General features: G+C 43.3%; 2 protein-coding genes across 4 annotated transcripts; one reads left to right on the top strand and one right to left on the bottom strand.

Moving 5' to 3' along the window:
- Nucleotides 1–1,782: 1,782 nt before the first annotated feature.
- Nucleotides 1,783–7,154, top strand: LOC109738530 (WPP domain-associated protein). Of its 3 annotated transcripts, none has more exons than XM_020297624.4 (5): nt 1,783–1,916; nt 2,623–4,461; nt 4,649–4,775; nt 4,935–5,036; nt 6,673–7,154. In XM_020297624.4, exons 2-5 carry the CDS (start codon nt 2,654–2,656, stop codon nt 6,721–6,723), a joined length of 2,088 nt encoding a protein of 695 aa, XP_020153213.1. In that variant the 5' UTR covers nt 1,783–1,916; nt 2,623–2,653; the 3' UTR covers nt 6,724–7,154. The 3 variants fall into 3 exon arrangements, with proteins under 3 accessions (XP_020153213.1, XP_020153212.1, XP_045090671.1); XM_020297623.4 differs by having other exon boundaries at nt 1,907–2,056; XM_045234736.2 differs by lacking the exon at nt 1,783–1,916 and adding an exon at nt 2,003–2,215.
- Nucleotides 7,155–7,520: 366 nt separating this feature from the next.
- LOC109738531 (uncharacterized) lies at nt 7,521–8,989 on the bottom strand. Its single transcript, XM_020297626.4, has one exon. The coding sequence runs from the start codon at nt 8,789–8,791 to the stop codon at nt 7,814–7,816; it is 978 nt and encodes a 325-aa protein (XP_020153215.1). The 5' UTR covers nt 8,792–8,989; the 3' UTR covers nt 7,521–7,813.
- Nucleotides 8,990–26,242: the final 17,253 nt, after the last annotated feature.

Below are 26,242 nucleotides of genomic sequence, written 5' to 3'. Positions count from 1 at the left end.
ATCTAGAATCAAGGAATTTAGTTGCACGTTGATATTAGGCTAAACACTAATTGCACATTAATATTAGATAGGATATCAATTATGTGTTAATAACATGGATAGTCTATATTTGGTATTTTATTAATTACAAGTTAAACATATTGAACGCTAGCCATTGGAGCAATATAGGTTGTTGAATTTGACATTGTTTGATCTACCTCTTTGAGTCTTTTTATATTGGTATAGATATAGATATAGTTGTATGTCCCTATTGTAACACACTTGCAATTAGCTAGTCACTTTTCGGTGAATAAGAGCTTCCCTCTCTTCTCCCCACGCGAGAAGAGCCATGTTCCACGCGCAACACACTAGATGTTGCGCCGAAGAGGTAGCAACCCTGCATCCCTCGGCTCTTGGGCCTACCCATTGGCGGGGTTGTTGCCTATATCGTATGCTAGGCTGGCCGTGTTTTTGAGCCTGCATGAATTTTAAAAATGACCTAGAATATAAAAATATGTTGGGATTTAAAAGTCCTCAAAATTTTAAAAATGTTTCAAAATTTTGATTTTTAAGAAATTTTAAAAATATAGTTGCCAATTTGAAAAGAGTATTCATGAATCTTACAAAATGGAAGACAAATTCTTGAATGTACGGAAAAATGCCCCAGACTTTAAAGTAATTGTTCAATATATTTTTTAAATCATTCATTTTTTAAATAAAAATGTAATAAGTGTTCACGAATTTTTAAAACAGTCTTACTTCTAAGAGAATCATGAGCTGAAATAATTTTCTTGGTTTTAGCAAAGGAAAAGGATAGAACATAAATAAAACTGAGAAAAGGTAAAAGGAGGAAACTAACAAAAAGGAAAGAAAGGAGAAAGAAAAGAAAACCATGTGAATCGGAAAAAATAAAACCGAATCAAAGTGCAGCAAAGGAAAAAATAAAGAGCATGTTTGCTCGACACACCCGTCCTACAAGCAGAATAGGGAGTGCGCTTCGTGACGAAATTAGATTTTTTAGGTGAACGACGGATTTTATTCATAGTTCAAAACATGAGGTATACAAGCAATTTCGGGAATTATCCCTAGCCACAGATGATGTCCTATAGCCTCTCGGTTCCCGAAACGCAAACAGACACTAGCAAAACCCTTGCTCCTGTGATTGATCTCGCTCATAATCAAATCATATGAGTTTTGCAGTCCCCTTGTTGATATTGTACAACTTCAATCAATGCAATAGTATGCGATAATTAGGTGTGTGAGATTGAGGTCCCAGGCAATGCGAGTGCCTCATTGCATCCATGTGCTTCCATGCTAGCTCGGTCGACTAGGCCATCAAAGACAACAGCAGAAGCTCCCACGAAGCGACCCTCCTCCTCCCTACTAGCAGTCACCTCTGCACCCATGTTGCAATGGCGAGATAGCCCACCATCAGAGTCTATTTTTGCAGCCTCTCCCTCCCTCGTGTGCAATCTATATACAAACCGTCTGAGAAGGAGTAAGCGAAGGACAAATGGAGCAAGGAACACGAGCATCAGCTATTTTCAGGTCAATCGGTCAACCGTGACCGGTCAAAAAATGCGATAGAGGAGAAAGCAATCAAATGGCGATCGAGTGCGCCGGCCCACGACCTCGGGCGCGTGAGCGCCGTTGGGCTGGGCCTGAGTTGGGCTTCTATAACGAAATTAGCCTTTTTAGGAGAATATAACGAAATTAGTGGATGCGGTCATGTGCTATGGGTTGGGCTTCTATAACGAAATGGGCTACTGGGGCTTGGGCTATGGGCCGAACCGAGAAGCAGCAGTTGCATAGTCGCTACCCACTAGAGGCGACAGCACACGGGGAGCGCACCACTTCAGCGGCGGCCGCGGAAAAGGAGAGGAAAGGCGGCCGCTTTTCCCCGCACCGACCGCGGCGGCGGCACCGCGGCAGGAAAGGTATGATTCCCTGCCCGATTGCGAAAATCATCCGCTGATTGTCGCATTAGTTGTTATATCTTTTGCGGGGATTGTCGCAGTAGTTGCCTTATGTGGCCGTGTTCTCTAGATTTCTTTCCATTTTCTTCATCTGTTTCCTTGTAAGTTTGTGTCCTTGGTGGTGCGTAGCTCTTCTCGCTGAGACTTTTTCGGTCTCGTTCCCATATTTTGCCCCTGATTCGAGCATAGGCTGATGGAGTCCTTCCGAGTTCGTCTAGTCCTGGAGCTGATTAATCTCGGTAGTTGGTGGTTAGGTCTTGGTTAGTATACTATAGTTCTAATATTTTCTAGTTTTACCATGTTTGAGTGACTGATTAGGATTAATTTATCTCCGGGCTCCTTTGGATCTCAATCCATGTCCCTTTCTTGGTGAGCATGTAGTCAGGTGTAGAGCATTTGGACTATACTGGTGCTTGTGTCCTTATCCTCGTCTATTTTTTTTTGTCTTTATAAGAAATAGTTAACCGGGCATTATGAACTGATTGGTTCCAGATATTTGTAAGCCTTGCTGGTTGGTTGATTGATAAAGCTAGGGCTTTGCTTACAAATCATTCTGTTAGAAGTTCGGGATAGTGCGTTCCAGTCTGTTGTTAGAGTGAGCTTTGTTCTAATTACAGCTGCATTCAGTTGCTGCAATTTCCTTATTTGTATTTTTTCATTTCTGCAGTGGCGTGCCTTCAAATCCCAGCCTAGCAAACATGGCAGAGAGCTCGGATGTGCCACTCAGTGGCACCAATGGAAGTGCCGTTGTTCAGGCTGAGAGCTTGGGTGTGCCACTCAGTGACACCAACGGAAGTGCCAGTGCTCATGGTGAAGAGAGCTTGGATGTGCCAGTAAGTGACATGAATGGAAGTGCCACTGTTCAGGATGAATGTTCTTCGGAAGGAAATGAGTTAATCATCGTGGATGAGATGGACTCCTTGTGGGATGATGTAAATACCATGGTTGACATCTCAACATTCGTGACATACTCTGTCATCAAAGGGTTTGTAAAAGATGCAGAACAAGAAATAGGTCAGCAGCTTGCCTCCAAGGACGAAGAGATAACGTTGCTGAACCAAAAGCTGCTGCAGCTTGGAAATGGCAGCTTAAGTTTGCCTGAGGGTCGGGATAGAAAATATGATGAAATTTATAGTATTCGTCAACAGCTTGATGCGATTTCCAAGTCACTCTTGAATTCTGAGTGGGGGCTTTTGGGATCCCAGTATAACTCTGATGGTGCAGAAGATGTGAGTAAACAAAGAGGCAAGGAACAACCCTGTAGAAATGGTACAACAAAGGAAGACAGTCCTAGAGTCCCTCCTGAAGAGGTTTTTGGTGATCTGTCATGCCTGAAGCACATGGATCAGGATGCTTTGATAGCCCATTTTAATAAAGAGATGAATCATATGAAAAGGCAGCATGATAAGGTCGTGCAAGAGAAGACAGAAGAGATATTCACACTAAAGCGAAAACTGCTAAAAAAGGAAGGATCCAACCCATGGCATTTACGGAATAACAAAGAATTCGAGCAAATTAGAAAGAAAATCGGGGAAGTTATGGCAAGATTAGATGGCCTTCTCTTGGAGAATAATAAGAGAACCACTTCTGGCATCAAGGCAGAAACATTTGCTGGCCAACACGACAAGAGCAATGCTTTAGATTCTGAAATCCAGCAAATACATTGTGCTGCCACTAATAATCAAGTAGAAGCGTGTGCTTTTCTCATCCAGGCATCACACACTACACCCATAGAGCCAGATCATGCAGAGAAAATTGGAATGTTAGAATCTGATATTGAAGACGCCAGGATGGCAACCATCATTAGAGAAGAGATAGAGATGATTGTACTAAGAGAGTTCGTTAACGAAATAGAAATACGGTTGCATGGTAATGAGATGGAGTATAACATGAAGCAAGACATTTGTTCAGTCATTCAGAATGAAGCTGTAGCAGAAGCGGTGTTAAACCTCAACTCTGCATTGTTGAAGTTCAATGAGGAAAGGAGCTGCTCTGAAGCGGTATCGACTCTACAGAGGCAAGAGATTGAGAAACTGAAGCGAGCTGTTGACTCTTTCAGTAAAGTAGTGAGGGAAAAAGAGGCGTATCAGATCAAACTGGGAGCAATGAAGGGTCATATGGATTTATTATCCCATCGACTTGATTTACTTACAGTCAGAGTCGACAAGCAAGACTCTTGTATATCTGAAAAAAACAAGGAGTTTGATATGATTGCCAGCAGGCTGGAGCAAGCTCTGCAGGATGTACGTCAAAATGAGATCATTTCCAGTGAGTTGCTCGACAGATTTAGAAATGCTACAGACTCTCTAAAGGAGGTGGAGAAACAAAATCAATATTTACGTAACGTCATCCAAGATAAGGAGAAAATATTCACATCAACCATTTATAAAGAAAAGGAGTTCAAAGAACGCATGACAAGTCTTGTTGAATCTATGAGAGAGTTTGAGAATCTGGTTACATATCAACAAACTATCATTGCAAACAAAATTCAGCACAGTGAATCAAGGTGCTTGTATTTGCATTGCATTCAGTACTGGGGATACCTGTTTATTTTTGTGAAAACTAGATTACTTGCTGATAATTAATTTTATCTTAACTAATCTTGCCATATGATTACCTTTATAGTTCACAGTACTTATGGCTATTCTGTGTTGTATTTCTGTGAATAAGGATGGTGTCCTTTTCTTGCACAGGTTTTGTTTACTGAAAGACCAATGTAAACACCTCACGAAAGAAGGCAATCTTTTGAAAAGGAAGGCATTGCGATACAAGGAGATATCTGAGACAAGAGGCTCTAATCTTCAAAAGGCTGAGCTCGAGGTAAATATAATTTCAGATCCTAACGACTAGTATACTTTATTGCTTCTGTTCCATGTATATTGCTTTGCCTGCAAAATGCAACAAGGTTATAATCTTGATAATTCCCTAAAGTGGGAGGCAGGTGATGTATTGAGTTGTGATTTCTGATTTTTTATGCAGGTGGATTTACTTGGCGATGAGGTTGAGGCCTTAACGGATCTTCTTGCAAAAATTTATATTGCGCTCGACCACTATTCTCCAGTTTTGCAACACTATTCTGGGGTAAGTCTCGATAATTAGTCCATCTCTGTTTGACGTTGACCAAAACGATTTGCTAAAAGCACGAATTCATATAACATGGATGTTAATAGAAATTCCAATAAAATTTTGCTGGTTTGTTTCTTCATTAATGAATTTGCTCTTTTGCGTGCAATTTGAGGGCATGTCTAGGATGAGAAAAGTCCACATTACAACCCTCAACTTGCCACTCGGTTTAGGATTCAACCCTGAACTTCAAAACCGGTTGTCCCACACCCTAACCCCCCACTCGGTTTTAACCATGGTGACCGGTTTTGATTGGTTTGACCACGTTGACCCCTTCTTACATGTGGGACCCACCCAAAGATCAAAGAAAAATAAATATCTCTCTGTTCTCTCTCACCGGCGATAACAGCTACCGGCCATGTCGACGTTGCGCGCACGGGGAGGTCTCCGATCTGCAATTGAAGGGGGAGCAGCTGAGTCGGGTGGAGAGGGAGCTCTAGGCGTGGGGAATTGATCCGGGATTCACCGTAGGCTCGACACGGTCATCGGCAACTGCAGCGGCGATCTCCGCCAGAGCTGGAGGAGGGGGTGTGGTCGGAATTAGTGGGAAGCATGAGGAGACGGGTGCGGTTGCCATGCCCCTAGTCTGCACGCCTGCCATCCCACGACTCACTGATTCCTGTTGTCGATTGCGCCGCTCCAGGCAGGGAGGTAGCCGGGCAGAGGAGGTTGGGGCATCGCCTGTGGCGCTCCAGTCAAGGTGGCTGGGGCCTCGCCTGCGTCGCTCCCCCGACTCGCCCATTCTTGCCGTCGACCGCGCTGCCCCGGGTACGGAGATTGCTGGGGAACTAGGAGGTTGGGGCATCGCCTGCGTCGCTTCGGGCAGGGAGGTTGGGGCCTCACCCGTGGCGCTCCGGTCAGAGTTTTTGTGTGCGCCTCTGCCGTCGTTGCGCGGTATGTGGAGGAGCAGAGCGTCGGCGCACGACGACAGCTTGGGGGCGAAAGGATTGAGGAGGATGGCTCACAAGGGTGCATCGACATCCCTAAGAAAGGAAAGGACATAGAAAGAGGAGCGAGTGTGGTCGAAGAAGGAGATCGTGGGGCGGCGAAGCTTGTCAGAGCCGGCAGGCGTGCACCTGGTGCCTGCGACAAGACCTGCGCCCCGCTCGCCCTGCTGGGTTTGCACCGTCGTCAACGCCTCGCTCCCTGTCAGGCACTTGCTCACTGCATCAAGCAAACCTCTCCATGGCAAAGGAGCTTGAGCAGCTGCTGGCACCGGCTCCTTGCTTGCCAGTGCTGGCTGCAAGTCGGCAGCCAGGTCGCAGCAGGTGGCAGAGAGCTTTTATTTTTTGGGTGGGTCCCACAGGCTGACTCAGCAGTCAACGCAATCAAAGCCAAAAAGGGGGTTGATTTCTGAACCAAGGGGCAAGTTAAGGGTGTGGGATAACCGGTTTTGGGTTCTCAGTCCTAAGCCGAGTGGCAAGTTGAGGGTTGTAAAGTGGATTTTTCTCGTCTAGGATTACCTATTGCTCCGTATCATGCTAGTGTGGTAGGAATTGCTGGCATCCATCGGGACAGCGTGATTTTCTTGCACCCTTACAATTTATGATTTTGATGTTTCTGTCGGGTACTTATTGTAGTCTTGCCTTCACAGGTTATGGAGACCTTGAACATGATCAGGAAACACATAAGCACAACAAAGTGAAATGCCTATGCACATTCACATCAGCTGGTGTGATGCTAACAGCAACCTTGGTTTTATTGGCCTGAAGGTGCACTTCAGGTGGTCTGCGACAACTTCTCTAGGTGGTTGATAAAGCCCTTGCAGTAGAAACCAAGGGCTAGGTAGCGCAGAGTAGCTTGTTCCCCTCCGTCGTAGGCAGTAGATTTTGCTAGTCTTTGAGCACCTTGTAACCGACCCACCCAAACCATGGTTACTGGTTAGTCCTTCCTTGTGTTTGGCTGTGATGCTACCTGCTGGTCTGCAGAGGGGAGACTTGATTCGCCAGCAACAACGGTTGTGGTGTGCTTGTGACCAAGTTTTCATTTTATGACTGAAAATGTATGGCGTTTATGTAAGAGCTTGACAACCGTTGGCATTTAGCAAATGATTTGAGTTAGCTCTTATCTCAGAAATCTACAGTTGGCTGTTTTATTCTTCAATGTTGATATAATGTTACCTATATGATGGTGATATGCGGCAAGATGGCAAGTTGTCAACATTCCCTTGTTCGCTGCATCCCTCTCGGCATCGGTCGTCGTCGCCGTGTCTTTGGCCGACGTGATGGATGCGCTGCCCGGCAAGCAGCCCCTTGGACGAGCAGGGGCTTCATCGGCTGATGACTTACAGTTTGCATTGTCGATTGCAATTGTAGCCTTTATCAGAAATTTATCAATTTTGCAGCCTTCATCAGAAATTTATCAATTTCACTTACAAGTCAACCGTTGGCCTGTTGCTCAATACTGAAGAAATTCAGAGAAAAATGAACCTTCTATTGATAGTAATAATTAAAACGAAATTTTTATTGATAATAATAATTCAGACACCAATTACAGTGAACAATCACACGAGTATAGTAGAATCAGACACCGATTACATAACTAAAACGAAATTTCTATTGATAATAGTAATTAAGACACCGATTACATCAAGAATAGCCCCATTGGTCAAGTTCTATTTCAAAGACCAAATTTACACCTAGACTAGACTCTGATTCTGATGGCTAGGACGATTAACACTAACAACTGAGCCACACTGGAACCTGAATCCCAGTCTCATGCCGTGGGTCACTCATTCAGTTGCTCCACGCGAAGTAGGGGGGCACGGGTCCCATGGCCGGCGACCAGCTAGCGCATCCCGAGAAGCACTTCCCGTGCATCACGTCTCCTCTGCTCGCCAGCCCGCAGTAGCACAAGCACGTCGCCGAGGAGCCACCGCAGGGGCTGATCATGTAAGGCTGCGGCGGCTGCTGCTTCTGCTGGATAGGCGCCGGCACCAGCGCAAACGAGCCACCGAAAGGGCCTGTGCGAGCCGGCTGCTGCTGGATCGGCGGCGGCGCCGACGCCAGCGCCGGTGAGCCACCGCAAGGGCTTGTGCGAGCCGGCTGCTTCTGCATCGGCGGCGGCGGCGCCGCCAGCGAGCCGGTGATGGTGATCTTGACCCCGCGCCGCATGAGCTCAGCTAGCAGCCGCGCGGTGTTGCGCGCGTCGTCCAGCCCGCAGTGCAGGCGGCCCTCCCAGTCCAGCCCCGCCGCCCGGACCGCTTCCTGCAGGTTGACCCGCCCTCCGCCGCCGAGCGCCGCCTGGAAGGGGACTCTCAGATTGATCCACTGATCGAAGTAGGAGGGCTTCTCGATGCCCTTGAAGCGGCACTCGAACTCGAGCATGGTGCGGCAGTCCCAGTCGCCCCAGGTCACGACGGCCAAGCGGACGCTCCTCTTGTTCCCTGCCCCCGCCGTCGCTGCCTTCAACCAAGCGTCGTGCAGCCAGAGCGCCTCGCCGAGATCCACTCCGCCGTCGACGTCCTCCTGCCGGATGCCGGTGAGTTCCCTGCAAAACTGGGTCAGCACAGGGTGATGTTTGGGACGAACGTACCTGCGAAAGGCAGACTCGATGCGGCCGGTAGCACCGTCGACGAGCACCGCGGGGAACTCGATGATTTCTTGCGGGAAGATCCGCGCGTCTTTCACGCACGTCGCCTCGAAGTCGACCACCACGAAGAAATCGAAATCTTGCTCCAGTCCCTGCCCGCGCGCCGCCATGATCGTCGCCATGTTCGCCGGAGTGCGCGCAGACTCGAGATCCAGAGTCGAGATGGGGGGAAGTTGGGAAGATGGGCGGCGAAGATCGGGGAAAGATCAGATCGAAAACTAGGGTTGCGGTCCCGCCGGTGCGTCGTCCCCTTTAAATCTATCGAAGCAAAAACGAAATCTGATTCTTGGATCCGCGGCTCGACGGATTGGCGCAACTTCTATCCAAATCCAACGATTGGCGCTTCTTTTTTTTTTGACGTCGTTGGCGCTAGTACTTTCATCAATCAACAAACCAAAGGCTGCGATTTCAGTTGGATCAGCAAATCAAAGGCTATTTCTAATCTATTTTTTTACATTGAATAAGCAATTTCAAATTCCTGGTTTTGAATTTCTTAACTAAATTTATGTTTTTGAAATACTCGTATATTATGCATATAAAATAAAATGAAAATAAAAAAGAGGAGAAAAAATGTAAGTGACATTAGCATGATGACTGATGTCGCTAGGCTAATAAACCTCGGCATTCTCTGGGTCGGGCTTGGTTCCGACCACAAAATCACGAGCCCAAGCCCAGCCTAGCCCGGCCCAAAACACAAGATTAGTGCACTTTTTTATTAAAATAATGACTTTTCGGGTATTTAAAATATATATTATACCTATATTTCCAATAAAATAAGCTTATTTTTGAGCTTTCGTGACGGGCTTCGGGCGGAAAACCTAAGCCCGAGCCCGGTCCTTATATCCGGCTTTCGGGTCGGGCTGTTCATGCCCGGGTCTACGCTAGGCCAATCACATGCGCCATTCAGGCGAAGCACCCTATTGCCTCGCAGGATAGCGACCAAACGCGCAAACACCGCTCTCCGGTGCGTACTTTTGGGCCTCCAATGAACCGGTTTTTGTGTGTGCGTGTTTTCTTTGCATTTTTTTCACTTTAGTTATTTCCTTTCTTTTTTCATTTTCGTTCTTTCTTTCTTTCTCTGTTGATTTTCTTTTTTTTCATGTTTTTTCTTTTCATTTTATTTTCCTCTTTTCTTCCCCTTTTCTTTTTCTTTCCTTTTCGATTTTTTGCAACGCCTTCAAATTCATTATTTAAAAAAAAATATGAACATAGCTTCAAATTGCGAATATGTTTTTGAAATCATGAACTTTTTGTGAAATCATGAATGTTTTTATAAATTTTCCAACATTTTTTATAAATTCACGAACAATGTTTAAATTTGTGAATATTTTTCTAACTCATGAACATTTTCTTCAAGTTCGAGAATATTCTTTGAAATTACGAATGTATTTTTCAAAGTTGTGAAAAAAATTATTTGATTAATTTTTAACTCACAAGTTTTTTAAATTTGGGAACATTTTTTGAAATTCATGAATATTTGTTGAATCGGCTAACCGTTTTAGAATTAATTATATAGTTTTTGAAATTTGGTAAGAATTTTTTGAAATTCATGAATATATTTTGAAATTTGTGAATGTTGCTTAAAAATTCATGAACATTTTATTCTAATTCATGGCCTTTTTTTAATACACAAACTTCTTTTAAAATCATGAACTTTTTTGATTTTATGAACATTTTTCGAAATTTCAAATGTTCTTTGAATCCACGATGTTACATGATTTCCTGAACATTTTTAAAAAATCATGAATATTTTATGAATTCACAAATATTTTATGATTTCTTGAACATTTGTTCTGAAATATGCAAGTTCTGAACTTTCTAGAGTCTTGAAATATTATAAACAAAAACCAAGAAATGAAAAAAAGGGTGCACCGCCCCATACATGGGCCAGCGCCTGGCAACAGTTAGTCGGCCGAAAACTCGGTCGGTTGCATCACATCCACATGATTGAGTGCATAACGGAGGTTGGATCTGTGGTCCCCCGTAACAAAATAGAGTCAACAAGAAGTAGGCGGTCCCTAACCTCCCGTGCGTAGCCCGGCACCAGCAGAGCGTCGTTTCGCTCGCAAAAAATTTACCTTCCAACGCCCTCATGTCCGAAATTGCCACCCGTTGCACCACCGCTCGTCGATGCTTGACATCGTTGCCCCACCACGGCTGCTTGCTCGCCGTGTCCGGTTGCATTGAGTTCTAGCTCACCGTCGTTATGGTTGCAACATCGGGGCTCCCTTCCGGCTCACTGTATGTCGATTGTAGCATTTGCCACCATCATTTGTAGCTCGTCACCGTTCTTCGAGGTCTTGTTCAACTGCCTAAACCTCCACCCACTTGTCGTTGAGCTTGTTCTGACCAGCATGCAGCTATTGCTGCTTCTTTTTCATGCTCCTAGCGGTGGCTGCTACCTCTTGAGCACTGCGTTGGTTTTCCCTTGAAGAGGAAAGGGTGATGCAGTAAAGTAGCGTAAGTATTTCCCTTAGTTTTTGAGAACCAATGTATCAATCCAGTAGAAGATCACGCACGAGTCCCTCACACCTACACAAACAAATAAGAACCTCGCAACCAACGCAATAAAGGGGTTGTCAATCCCTCAACGGTCACTTACGAGAGTGAGATCTGATAGATATGATAAGATAATATTTTTGGTATTTTTATGATAAAGATGCAAAGTAAAATAAAATGCAATAAAAATAACTAAGTGTTGGAAGATTAATATGATGGAAAATAGACCCGAGGGCCATAGGTTTCACTAGTGGCTTCTCTCAAGAGCATAAGTATTACGGTGGGTGAACAAATTACTGTTGAGCAATTGATAGAATTGAGCATAATTATGAGAATATCTAGGTACGATCATGTATATAGGCATCACGTCCGCGACAAGTAGACCGAAACAATTCTGCATCTACTACTATTACTCCACACATCGACCGCTATCCAGCATGCATCTAGAGTATTAAGTTCATAAGAACAGAGTAATGCTTTAAGTAAGATGACATGATGTAGAGGGATAAACTCATGCAATATGATATAAACCCCATCTTTTTATCCTCGATGGCAACAATACAATACGTGCCTTGCTGCCCCTACTGTCACTGGGAAAGGACACCACAAGATTGAACCTAAAGCTAAGCACTTCTCCCATTGCAAGAAAGATCAATCTAGTAGGCCAAACCAAACTGATAATTCAAAGAGACTTGCAAAGATAACCAATCATACATAAAAGAATTCAGAGGAGATTCAAATATTGTTCATAGATAAACTTGATCATAAACCCACAATTCATCGGTCTCAACAAACACACCGCAAAAGAAGATTACATCGAATAGATCTCCACAAGAATCATGGAGAACTTTGTATTGAGATCCAAAGAGAGAGAAGAAGCCATCTAGCTAATAACTATGGACCCGAAGGTCTGAGGTAAACTACTCACACATCATCGGAGAGGCTATGGTGTTGATGTAGAAGCCATCCGTGATCAATGCCCCCTCCGGTGGAGCGCCGGAAAAGGCCCCAAGATGGGATCTCACGGGTACAGAAGGTTGCGGTAGTGGAATTAGGTTTTTGGCTCCGTTTCTTATAGTTTGGGGGTACGTAGGTATATATAGGAGGAAGAAGTATGTTGGTGGAGCAACATGGGCTCCACGAGGGTGGAGGGCACGCCTAGGGGGGTAGGCGCGCCCCCTGCCTCGTGCTCTCCTGGTTGATTTCTTGACGTAGAATCCAAGTCCTCTGGATTACGTTCGTTCCGAAAATCACGTTCCCTAAGGTTTCATTCCGTTTGGACTCCGTTTGATATTCTTTTTCTGCGAAACACTGAAATAGGCAAAAAACAGCAATTCGGGCTGGGCCTTCGGTTAATAGGTTAGTCCCAAAAATAATATAAAAATGTATAATAAAGCCCGTTAATCATCCAAAATAGAATATAATATAGCATGGAACAATAAAAAAATTATAGATACATTGGAGACGTATCAGTGGCCACTAGGCGCCGTCTGAACCGCTCTTGCTCGTATGGGTCTTCGGGGACTATGTAATCCTCGTCTCTGAAGCTCTCATCCTCCTTGGATTTGGGTAAATAGTTGTTATCGACCCCGTCGTCGAGATCGTCAGGGTCCTCGTCTTCGCGTATTCCTGTGGGGCTGTTTTGCCTTCCTGGGGAAGCTTGAATGTCCTCTCCTTGGTTATTGACACCGTCAAATGTGGCGCTGTTATCAGTAGTGCCCGTGTTGTGCCGCCGCCGGTACCTTTCGGCCATCGGCGTCGGCGTCTCAAAGGATTCTGGGGGGTATCAACCTTATAGACGTCGTAAGTAGATGTTGCGGTCCATCTGCCCGTATGAGATGAGGGCATGGCCACTTCGAGTGTGACACTGAAATCTTCATCCATGTCGGTGGCCTCCTCGGAGGCATAGTCCAACAAATCGGTTAACTCATCGACCATGGCGACTAGGTGGGTGGTGATACGTCTCCAACCTATCTATAATTTATGAAGTATTTATGACATGTTTATAACAATTTTATATGGTTTTGGTGCACTTTTATATGATTTTCATGGACTAACATATTGACCTAGTGCCCAGTGCTAGCTGTTGTTTTTTGCTTGTTTTGGTTTTCCAGAAAATCCATATCAAATGAAGTCCAAATGCAGCGAAACTTTTTGATGATTTTTTTTGGAACAAAAGAGACCCCCCCGAAGCTTCCAGGGAGGACCAGAAGAGCCATGAGGCCCCCAAAAGCCACCAGGGCGCGCCTAGGGGTTGGCAGTGCCCTGGTGGCTTGTGGGCCCATCTTAGCTCCTTTTCGCGTGATTCCAGCTCTAGAAATTCTTATAAATAGGGAAACCCACCCTAGAACTTCGACTTCACCGCCGCAAGCCTATGTACCAAAGAGATACCATTTGGAGCCATGTTCCGGCACCCTGCCGGAGAGGGAAATCATCACCGGAGGCGGTCTTCATCATCCAAGCGGCCTCCATGATGAGGAGGGAGTAGTTCACCCTCGGGGCTGAGGGTATGTACCAGTAGCTATGTGTTTGATCTCTCTTTCTCTCTCGTGTTCTTGACTTGGCATGATCTTGATGCACCGCGAGCTTTGTTAATATAGTTGGATCATATGGTGTTTCTCCCTCTCTATCTTGTTGTGATGAATTGAGTTTTTACCTTTGATGTTTCACTATTATCGGATTGAATATTTTGGATTTGATAACACTTGATGTATGTCTTGCATGTGGATACCCGTGGTGACAACGTGGTGTTCTATTGATTCACTTGATATATGTTTTGGTACTCAACTTGCGGATCCCCGAGGTGACATTGGGGTAATCTATGCATAGGGGTTAATGCACGTTTTCGTCCTTCTTTTTTCCTTTAGAAACTTTGGGGCACTCTTTGAAGTTCTTTGTGTTGGATTGAATATTATGAATCGGAAGTTGTTTGATGCATATCGAATAATCAACTCACGGATACTTTTGGTGACATTGGAGTATCTAGGTGACATTAGAGTTGGTTGATGTGTATCATATGGTGTTATTTTAGTATGGACTCTAGGGTTGTTTATGGCACTTATAGGGATGGCTCAATAGATTGATCGGAAAAGATAACTTTGAGGTGGTTTCGTACCCTACAACAATTTCATCTTATGTTCTCCGCTAGATAAGAACTTTGGAGTGATTCTTTGTTGCACGTTGAGGGAATGTTCTATGATTCAATTATGTTAGCACTGTTTAGAGATTGCACTAGTGAAAGTATGAACCCTAGGCCTTGTTTCCAAGCATTGCAATATTGTTTGTCCTCCGTTTTGTCACTTACTACCTTGCTGTTTTTATATTTTCAGATCACAAAAACCTATATCTACTATCCATACTACATTTGTATCACCATCTCTTCGCCGAACTAGTGCACCTATACAATTTACCATTGTATTGGGTGTGTTGGGGACATAAGAGATTTCTTGTATTTGATTGCATGATTGTTTGAGAGAGACCATCTTCATCCGACACCTCCCACAGATTGATAAAACTTAGGTCATTCACTTGAGGAAAATTTGCTGCTGTCCTACAAAACTCGGCGCTTGGAGGCCCAACACGATCTACAAGAATAAGTTGTGTAGTAGACATCAAGCTCTTTTCTGGCGCCGTTGCCAGGGAGGTGAGTGCTTGAAGGTATATCTTTAGATCTTGCAATTTAATCTTTTAGTTTCTTGTTTTATCACTAGTTTGGTTTATAAAAGAAAACCACAAAAAATGGAAGTGAGGTTCCCTCATATTCTTCATCTTTATCAGAAAATGATGGATCGGAAAATTGTGCCAAAGTGTTTGAAGAAGAATTCAATAAAATGTTTGGAATAAAATCTTTGAATGATATCATGATTGCAATGTTGATAGTATGAATTCTTTGGATATTCATGATGCTAATGATATGCAAATCCATAAGCTTGGGGATGCTATGTTTGATGAATATGATCTTTTTAGTACCCAAAGTTTTGATGAGCAAATTTATTATGATGATTCCATGCCTCCTATTTATAATGATTGCAATGATGAAAGTGGGTTTGGAAGAGTGTCCAACTCTAGGTAGTAATGATCCCACTATTTTGGAGGGTGTTGAATCTTATTGTAATAATTATGGAAGTGGATTTGGAGAGGTAATGACTTTATTTAATGACGATTCCACTATTTTGGAAGAAGTTTTAGTTGATTATGATAACAAAGTTACTATCTATGATGATTATGGTGATGACATGTATGCTATAAAGAATAATGATAACCATGAAATTTTTCATCATGATTTTAATGTTCAATTTGATTATGTAAATCAAATATCTCATAATAGTTATTTTGTTGAGTTTGCTCCCACTACTATTGGTAAGAATAAATTTGCATATGTGGAGAGAAATAAAATTTCCATTCTTGTGTATCATGAAAAGAATGCTTTATGTGATAGCTATTGATACGCCCATTTTAAATCATGTTTTCTTACTGTTATTCATGATGTTTTTATCCATAATAATGCTTTTCGGAGTAATTCTAATGCATTTTCCCTCATAATATGCAAGGTATATACAAAGAGGGAGAATTCCGGCAGCTGGAAATCTGGACCTGGAAAAGCTACGTCAGGCCACCTATTCTGCACAACTCCAAACAAGCTAAAACTTCGCGGGAATTTTTTATCAAATAAATGAGGAATATTGGAGCAAATAACTACTAGAGGGGGCCCACCAGGTGGGCACAACCCACCTGGGCGCGCCAGGGAGCCCAGGCGCGCCCTGGTGGGTTGTGCTCACCCAGGCCCACCTCCGGTGCCCATCTTCTGGTATATAAGTCATTTTTACTTAGAAAAAATAAGGAGAGGACTTTCGGGACGGAGCGCCTCCGTCTCGAGGCGGAACTTGGGCAAGAGCACTTTTGCCCTCTGCGGAGCGATTCCGCTGGGGGAACTTCCCTCCCGAAGGGGGAAATCATCGTCATCATCATCACCAACAACTCTCCCATCTTGGGGAGGGCAATCTCCATTAACATCTTCAACAACACCGTCTCATCTCAAACCCTAGTTCATCTCTTGTGTTTAATCTTGTTACCGGAACTATAGATTGGTGCTCGTGGGTGACTAGTAGTGTTGATTACATCTTGTAGTTGATTACTATATGGTTTATTTGGTGGAAGATTATATGTTCAGATCCAATGTGCTATTTAATACCCCTCTGATATTGAGCATGATTATCATTTATGAGTAGTTACTTTTGTTCTTGAGGTCACGGGAGAAATCATGTTGCAAGTAATCATGTGAACTTGATATGTGTTCGCTATCTTGATAGTATGTGTATGTGGTGATTCCCTTAGTGGTGTCATGTGAACGTCGACTACATGACACTTCACCATATTTGGGCCTAAGGGAATGCATTGTGGAGTAGCAATTAGATGATGGGTTGCAAGAGTGACAGAAGCTTAAACCCCAGTTTATGCGCTATTCCGTAAGGGACCGATTGGATCCAAAAGTTTAATGCTATGGTTAGAATTAATTCTTAATACTTTTCTCGTAGTTGCAGATGCTTGCGGGAGGGTTAATCATAAGTAGGAGGTTTGTTCAAGTAAGAACAGCACCTAAGCACCGGTCCACCCACATACCAAATTATCAAAGTATCGAACACGAATCAAACCAACATGGTGAAAGTGACTAGATGAAAATCCCGTGTACCCTCAAGAATGCTTTGCTTATCACACAAGACTGTTTTGGCCCGTCCTTTTCCTCAAAAGGATTGGGCTACCTTGCTGCACTTTTTCTACTACTATCGTTACTTGCTCGTTACAAATTATCTTGCTACCAAACTACTCTGTTACTTACAATTTCAGCACTTGCAAACATTACCTTGCTGAAAACCACTTGTCATTTCCTTCTGCTCCTCATTGGGTTCGACACTCTTACTTATCAAAAAGGTCTACAATTGATCCCCTATACTTGTGGGTCATCAAGGCTATTTTCTGGCGCCGTTGCTAGGCAGTGAAGCGCCTTTGGTAAGGAAACATTTATATAGTGTGCTAAAATTTATTGTCACTTGTTACTATGGAAAACAATCCTTCGAGGGGTTTGTTCAGGGTATCTTCACCTCGACCGGAACCACAATTAGCTACCCCTCAATCTACTGCACCTATTGAAAATATTGAATATGAAATTCCTTTGGGTCTGACGGAACAACTGCTAGCTAATCCTTATGCAGGAGATGGAACCGAACATCCTGATATGCACTTGATATACGTAGAACAAATTTTTGGATTGTTTAAGCTTGCAGGTTTACCCAGAGATGAAGTTATGAAGAAGGTTTTCCCTTTATCTTTTAAGGGAAAAGCATTGTCATGGTATAGGCTATGCGATGATACTGGATCTTGGAATTGGAATCAATTGAAATTGGAGTTCCATCAAAAAAAATATCCTATGCATCTAGTTCACCGTGATCGGAATTATATATATAATTTTTGGCCTCGTGAAGGAGAAAGTATCGCTCTAGCTTGGGGGAAGTTTAAGTCAATGTTATATTCATGCCCCAATCATGAGCTCGCAAGAGAAATTATTATCCAGAATTTTTATGCTCGACTTTCTTGTAATGATCAAACCATGCTTGATACTTCTTGTACTGGTTCTTTTATGAAGAAGACTATTGAATTCCGGTGAGATCTTTTGGAAAAAATTAAACACAACTCTGAAGATTGGGAACTCGGCGAAGGTAAAGAGTCAGGTATTAAACTTAAGTATGATTGTGTGAAATCTTTTATGAGTACCGATGCTTTTCAAAAGTTTAGCACTAAATATGGACTTGACTCTGAGATAGTAGCCTCCTTTTGTGAATCATTTGCTACTCATGTTGATCTCCCTAAAGAGAAGTGGTTTAAATATCACCCACCTATTAAATAAGAAATTAGAGAACCGATACCAGTTAAAGAAGAAACTATACTTTACAATGTTGATCCAGCTGTTCCTACTGCTTCTATTGAGAAACCACCTTTCCTTGTTAGGATAAAGGAACATGCTAAAGTTTCAACTGTGGTTAACAAAAGCTATATTAGAACACCTAAACCTGATGAAAAAATCAAAGTAGAACCTAGTATTGCTATGGTTAAAGATCTCTTGGAAGAAGATATGGATGGGCATGTTATTTACTTCTGCGAAGAAGCTGCTAGAATTGCCAAACCTGCTAAAAAGGATAAACATAGACTTGTGTTGGCATGCCCGTTGTCTCAGTTAAAATAGGAGATCACTATTATCATGGTTTATGTGACATAGGTGCTAGTGTGAGTGCTATTCCTTACACCTTATATCAAGAAATTATGAATGACATATCACCCGCAGAGATAGAAGACATAGATGTTACTACTAAACTTGATAATAGAGACACTATTTCACCAATTGGGATTGTTAGAGATGTTGAAGTCTTGTGTGGGAAAATAAAATACCCTACTGATTTTCTTGTTCTTGGTTCCCCACAAGATGACTTTTGTCCCATTATCTTTGGTAGACCTTTCTTGAACACTGTTAATGCTAGAATAGACTGTGAGAAATAAACTGTCGGTGTTAGTTTTGGTGATGAGTCTCATGAGTTTAATTTTTCCAAGTTTAGTAGAAAGCTTCATGAAAAAGAATTGCCTAGTAAAGATGAAATAATTGGTATTGCTTCTATTGCTATACCCCCTACTGATCCTTTAGGACAATATTTGATAGACCATGAAAATGATTTACATATGCATGAAAGAAATGAAATAGATAAGATGTTCTTTGAACAACGTCCTCTGCTTAAACACAATTTGCCTATTGAAACTCTAGGAGGTCCTCCTCCACCTAAAGGTGATTTTGTGTTTGAATTAAAACAATTGCCAGACACTTTGAAATATGCTTATCTTGATGAAAAGAAGATATATCCTATTATAATTAGTGCTAACCTTTAAGAATATGAAGAAGAAAGATGATTGAAAGTTCTGAGGAAGCACCGAGCTGCTATTGGATATACTCTTGATGATTTAAAGGGCATTAGTCGCACTCTATGCCAGCACAAAATTAATATGGAACCTGATGCTAAACCCGTTGTTGATCACCAACGTCGGTTAAATCCGAAGATGAAGGAAGTGGTAAGAACGGAAATCTTAAAACTTCTGGAAGCAGGTATAATCTATCCCATAGCTGATAGTAGATGGGTAAGTCCTATTCATTGTGCCCCTAAGAAAGGAGGTATTACTGTTGTTCCTAATGATAAGAATGAACTTATTCCACAAAGAATTGTTACAGGCTATAGAATGGTAATTGATTTTAGAAAATTAAACAAAGCAACTAGAAAATATCATTACCCTCTGCCTTTTATTGATCAAATGCTAGAAAGATTATCTAAGCACACCCATTTTGCTTCCTTGATGGATATTCTGGTATTTCACAAGTACCTGTTTCTCAACCTGATCAAGAAAAGACTACTTTTACTTGTCCCTTTGGAACTTATGCTTATAGACGTATGCCTTTTGGTTTATGTAATGCACCTGCTACCTTTCAAAAATGTATGACTGATATATTCTCTGACTTTTGTGAAAAGATTGTTGAGGTGTTCATGGATGACTTTTCTATTTATGGGAAGTCTTTTGATGATTGTTTAAGCAATCTTCATCGAGTTTTGCAGAGATGCGAGCAAACAAATCTTGTCTTGAATTGGGAGAAGTGTCACTTTATGGTTAATGAAGGTATTGTCTTGGGTCATAAAATTTCTAAAAGAGGTATTGAAGTGGACAGAGCTAAGGTTGATGCAATTGAGAAAATGCCATGTCCTAAAGATATCAAAGGTATTCGTAGTTTCCTAGGTCATGCTGGTTTCTATAGGAGATTTATCAAAGACTTTTCTAAAATTTCTAGGCCTCTTACGAGTCTTCTGCAAAAGGATCACTGGTACAGCGACGTGCTAAACAAATGGTTTTTAACCCCTTTCCGCGATGGCATTTGGAACCATCTCCAAGTGAGTGTGTGCGATAGGGTGTCCTTCCCACACAACCCAGAAATCGTCGGGGATAGGCCCTCCTGGGACCCAGGCTAGGGCCGTGTGCGATCGGGCGAGGCATCAAAACCCAATAATTTCCATAGGTATGTACATCCCACATGGTAATCCGAGAAAATCATTTTCGTAGGTATGTACATCCCACACGGTGAATCCTTGAAAATCATTTCCGTAGTTATGTACATCCCACACGGTGAATCCCAGAAAATCATTTCCACAGGTATGTACATCCCACATGGTGAATCCTAGAAAAATATTTCCGTAGGTATGTATATCACACACAGTTCTTTGTGTGGAAACGTTTGTGCAAGGTGGCCTAACGCAAACAGTTCGCTGCCGCCATGTGTGATTGTTAGTTGATCGAACACGCCTACTTTCTAGAAACCGTGCGGGTTGTTTGAGTTCATTGCCCACGGTGCTGTCTGAGTAACCGTCTGCAATAGAAAACCCCAATAAGCAGGGTAATTCGCCTATTATTGATAATCCATTTACGAATCAAACTGATATTTCTTATAAAACATGCCAGATATTTCATATCCGTATAAAAGCAACCAGGATTTCATAATCGAATTATATCAGATAGCTTCAGCACTCATTTACACCATTACACAACAGCACCAAGTTTCACATGCAACATCAAAAACCTTTGGAAAGTAGCATCATACACGGTAAATAGACAGATGAATCTCATCTGGGAAACTGCAGAAGCGGAAGGCAAATATTGAGCCTTCAGTGATGTTGAATGTCCTTGCAACTTTAGGCCAGTGGCTATGGATAATTGCCCGCCCAACCTTCATCCTCTTCAGCAAGACTTCAATATTGTACCATGGGTGTTGTATGAATACCTTCCTCGCCTCTTGACCATGCAGGTGGTTTGAGAGGTAATCATCGGTGAACTGCTTTGAAAAGTACTGAAAACAAAGCTATGCATAAATCGCTGTTGTAAATTTTGAAATGGCGCAAGGGGTAAAAACAAGGTAAAAGAGTTGGTACCATCCTATAGTTGACTGATGTCTTCTTCATTGTGCAAACAAAGATCTTGCTGTTATTTGTCGCAAGTTTCTTCATCCTAACAATCTTTTTGAGTTTCTTGACTTGACTGATATTCATGGACATCTCATTTCCCCATATGCAAAATGGGTCGAACAGTGGGTCTAAGCCTCTGTAGCAGGACCTACATGTGCAAGACCAAATTGTAATAAACTTAAATATTAGAATGATTCCTGCAACTGCACAATAATGTGCTATTAGCCAAAGGACCTTGCTTGAACAAACCTCGGTGGTAAACCGCAGTGTCTCCCATTGTTTCCCTGCAACACACATAAGGAAGATCTTGATCAGGTTAACTGAGAGTTGCCATACTATCAGTAGAATATGTATTGAGTACAGCCAAATTCGATTGGTGTCACATGCATAACAATACAAAACTGTACCCACGGCAAATGAAAATCAAATTGTAGAACTGAACCAAACAGTTAAATGGACAGCAGACCAAATGAACCAAAATAGTTAACTGAGTACGACATTGCAGAATAGAAACATGTACTAGAATATAAGACAGTTAACAAAACAAAGAATGCTTGAGAACAGTACTACGAAATGTAGCAATTGTTGGACCAAACTGTTAACTTAACATTACATTTCAGAGGACCAAACTGTTAACTGAACATCAGATTGCATATTAACATTACAAAGGATAAATCATTAGAAGGCACTCGCGGTGGCCTCGAGAAAACATCACGAACTGTATTTTAAAGTAGACAACCGCGTGGCGGTGTCGACGGTGGCCTCGAATACGAGGTGCTCCTCCAAGATCTGGCAGTCGACACACATGGCAGCCATAGCGACCTTGTTCGTGCATGCGGCCGCATGCTACTCAGCTCCATGTTATACTGCGTGTAAAATGGCTGTGCGCGGCGCTTAATTGGAGGAGGGGGGCAGTGATTTCGTTGGAAGGTGTCACTCCGTTGGTCGGGGCATGTGGGACGGGAAAGGAGGAGGATGGTGTGGGTGGGGTGTGGATTACCTGACCATATCGACAAGGCCGCGCAGCAAGAAGAAGGGTCGGCGGCGAGGAGGCCGCACAGCAATAAGAAGGGTCACCGGCGAGGAGGCGGCGCTGCAAGAAGAAAGTTCGCCGGCAAGGAGGCGGCGCTGCAAGAAGAAGGGTAGCCGGCGAGGAGGTGGCGCTGCAAGAAGAAGGGTCGCAAGCGAGGAGGTTGAGCAGCCAGTAAGCAGCAATGAAGGTTTGAACTTGGAAAGCAAGGAGGAACAGTGGAAATGTGGCTTTTGGTAGGAGGGAGGGGGAGGGGAGATAGATATTTCCGCGATGGCCAAAAAATTTCGCTCGGTGCCGCGAGAAACTGGCGCGCAAGTGTGGTTCAAGCGGGGGCCGTGGACCATAGACGATGAAGCTTCCTACGTAAGCCAGACAAGACGGTGCGCCAAGATATTTTATATCCCATCCCACACGATTCTTTCTAGTAAACTGTTTGTGGTATAACTGATTTTTTCATTATGTTTTGAAAGACAAAATAGTGTTACGGAGGGAAAGGATGGTGTTTGAATTTCTAGAACATTTACGTACAGTGAACATGCAACTAGTACATGAGTGTCATTTTTAAATTTGGAATTATTCCGGGTTCATTTGTCCTTTTTATGCATTAATTGAGTTTCTGCGCATTTAATATGCATAATTCAAATTTGAAGTACAAGCACATGCTCCAATGCACCAAAGTTGTTTGAAAAATCACATGTGTGTCCTTGGGTGAATTTCTAGGTCCCATGCAATAGATGGGAGTGAAATTCAAACATCTGGGCGTCGTGGCTCGGCCAGAGATTGGGAAACTTGGTTTTTTAATTCCTGTATATCCAAAACACGCCTGAAAATCATGAAACTTGGCATCGTGTCATGACATGGCACCAACATGTTACGGTAATTTTTTTGTCGAATTGGCACAAGCTTTGGTGTAAGCTTCTTGCGAACCGGAGCTTCCCTCAAGAAGGCTCGTGGTTCCGAGAGCGAACGTGTCACCTCCGTGTGCGAAATGACATACGTACACTGCCTTCTCCCGCCTTAATTTTTTTACACAGGCATATTAGACCAAATAGAAGTATCGTGCTAAATTTTGGAATTATTCCGGGTTCGTTTGGCCCTTTTTATGCATTAATTGAGTTTCGGCGCATTTAATATGCATAATTCAAATTTGAACTACAAGCACAGGCTCCAGTGCACCAAAGTTGTTTGAAAAATCACATGTGTGTCCTTGGGTGAATTTCTAGGTCCAATGCAAGAGATGTGAGTGAAATTCAAACATCTGGGCGTCATGGCTCGGCCGGAAAGATTGAGAAACTTGGTTTTTCAATTTCTGTAAATCCAAAACACGCCTGAATATCATGAAACTTGGCATGGTGTCATGACATGGCACCAACATGCCACGGTAATTTTTTTGGCCGAATTGGGACAAGCTTTGGTGTAATATTCTTGCAAACCGGAGCTTCCCTCAAAAGGCTCGTGGTTCCGAGAGGGAATGTGTCACCTCCGTGTGCGAAACGACATACGTACACTGCCTTCTCCCGCCTTAATTTTTTTACATAAGCAGATTAGACCAAATAGAAGTACCGTGCTAAATTTTGGAATTATTTCGGGTTTGTTTGGACTTTCTTATGCATTAATTGAGTTTTTGCGCATTTCATGTGCATAATTCAAATTTGAACTACAAGCACAGGCTCCAGTGCACCAAAGTTGTTTGAAAAATCACGTGTGTGTCCTTGGGTGAATTTCTAGGTCCCATGCAAGAGATGGGAGTGAAATTCAAACATCTGAGCGTCGTGGCTCGGCCGGAGAGATTGGGAAACTTGGTTTTTTAATTCCTGTAAATGCAAAGCACGCCTGAAAATCATGAAACTTGGCATGGTGTCATGAAATGGCACCAACATGCTACGGTAATTTTTTTGGCCGAATTGGGACAAGCTTTGGTGTAAGCTTTTTGCAAACCGGAGCTTCCCTGAAGAAGGCTCGTGGTTCCGAGAGGGAACGTGTCACCTCTGTGTGCGAAACGACATACGTACACTGCATTCTCCTGCCTTAATTGTTTTACACAGGCAGATTAGACCAAATAGAAGTACCGTGCTAAATTTTGGAATTATTCCGGGTTCGTTTGTCCCTTTTTATGCATTAATTGAGTTTCTGCGCATTTAATGTGCATAATTCAAATTTGAACTACAAGCGCAGGCTCCAGTGCACCAAAGTTGTTCGAAAAAACACATGTGCGTCCTTGGGTGAATTTCTAGGTCCCATGCAAGAGATGGGAGTGAAATTCAAACATTTGGGCTGCGTGGCTCGCCAGGAAAGATTGAGAAACTTGGTTTTTTAATTCCTGTAATTCCAAAACACGTTTGGAAATCATGAAACTTGGCATGGTGTCATGACATGGCACCAACATGCTGCGGTATTTTTTTGGCCGAATTGGGACAAGCTTTGGTGTAAGCTTCTTGCAAACCGGAGCTTCCCTCAAGAAGGCTCGTGGTTCCGAGAGGGAACATGCACCTCCGTGTGCGAAATGACATACGTACACTGCCTTCTCCCGCCTTAATTTTTTTACACAGGCAGATTCGACCAAATAGAAGTATTGTGCTAAATTTTGGAATTATTCCAGGTTCGTTTGGCCTTTTTATACATTAATTGAGTTTCTGGGCATTTAATGTGCATAATTCAAATTTGAACTACAAGCACAGGCTCTAGTGCACCAAAGTTGTTTAAAAAAATCACATGTGTGTCCTTGGGTGAATTTGTAGGTCCCATGCAAGAGATGGGAGTGAAATTCAAACATCTGTGCGTCGTGGCTCAGCCGGAAAGATTGAGAAACTTGTTTTTTTAATTCCTGTAATTCCAAAACACGCCTGAAAATCATGAAACTTGGCATGGTGTCATGACATGGCACCAACATGCTATGGTAATTTTTCTGTCCGATTTGCGAAGGCGCACACATTAACAATCAACAAAGTCATTTTGGAACAAGTGATGTCACGTTACAAATCGAAAACACAAGTATTATTGAAACCGTGGGCGTTCTACTTACCAATTACGTGCGGCCACGCGTCCCCTTTTTTATTGGTTAGGAGGTGCCGTGCATGGTAGCTATTTGAGTACGGGAGGCGTGCGATCAGACCCCTGCGCATGCTCATCGGGAGGAGAGCCCTTCGACCGCTACCCGCCACGCACCTCCCTCCCAACGTCTCCATTAATGGCGCCCAAGCACCTGTTCTATGGCGTGGCTATATGTCTCACTGGACTAAGATTTAAGAGAGAAAAATGAAAATCTGAAAAGAAAGTTTTGCACGGATCTTGATGTAAGATCCGACGGACCTATATAGCATCGACTGCGACTTATAGCAAGCATGATGAATATAAGGACGATGACAGTGGATAATAATTGTCTTACATATTTAGAAACATAATTAAAAAAATCCACATGCAGCAACTCCCAAAATACACAAGGGCAAAAGAAGAAGGAAGAACGATCTGGCTCACTGATCTCTACTTTCTTGATGCTTTGCTGCAGGCCGCGGGAACTGGTCTCCGCGGTGAGCGGCGACGAGCTCTTTCTTGTCCTCAAGATGCTGCTTGAGAGCATCCACGGATTCCTCCACCAGCCTTCTGCGCTCGATGCACAGCATGGCATTCTCGTCCATAAGTTTCTCGACGATGACGCCGGTCCTGTTCAACAAGGCAGTGGTCTGCTCCTGCTGCTCCGCACTTCCGATGATCTTCGCCCTCAGTAGGTCGCGCTCGGCCTGGAGCTTCACATTGCTCACATTTAGTTGCCGGATGACGCCGGTAGACTGTTCAAACGAGGCTTTCAGGTCATCCTGCAACCTCGCCCACCTAGAGATCTGATCCATCTGCCTAAGAAAGAGGGCACACATGCACCTGTAAGAGTCCTCGCCTGCCCGCGAGACATTTTCCCAGGCCGCCGCGGCACGGGAGGACATCTCTGCTGCATTCGCGGCACGACGGGACATCTCTTCTGCTTCCGCGGCGCGGCCGTCCAAGTCTGC

This window comes from Aegilops tauschii, chromosome 3 (assembly GCF_002575655.3).
Source record: "Aegilops tauschii subsp. strangulata cultivar AL8/78 chromosome 3, Aet v6.0, whole genome shotgun sequence".
Classification (NCBI taxonomy): Eukaryota; Viridiplantae; Streptophyta; class Magnoliopsida; order Poales; family Poaceae; genus Aegilops; species Aegilops tauschii.
Note: the sequence above shows the minus strand (reverse complement) of the source record. Positions and strands in the feature narration are given on the sequence as shown.

Bases quoted from the DNA above. Each gene is read 5' to 3' on its own strand.
- LOC109738531 (XM_020297626.4), bottom strand. From the start codon at position 8,791: ATGGCGACGATCATGGCGGCGCGCGGGCAGGGACTGGAGCAAGATTTC.
- LOC109738530 (XM_020297623.4), top strand. From the start codon at position 2,007: ATGTGGCCGTGTTCTCTAGATTTCTTTCCATTTTCTTCATCTGTTTCC. The intron at 2,057-2,622 runs GTAAGTTTGTGT...TCATTTCTGCAG, and splicing joins TTTTCTTCATCTGTTTCCTT to TGGCGTGCCTTCAAATCCCA. The intron at 4,462-4,648 runs GTGCTTGTATTT...TTTCTTGCACAG, and splicing joins ATTCAGCACAGTGAATCAAG to GTTTTGTTTACTGAAAGACC.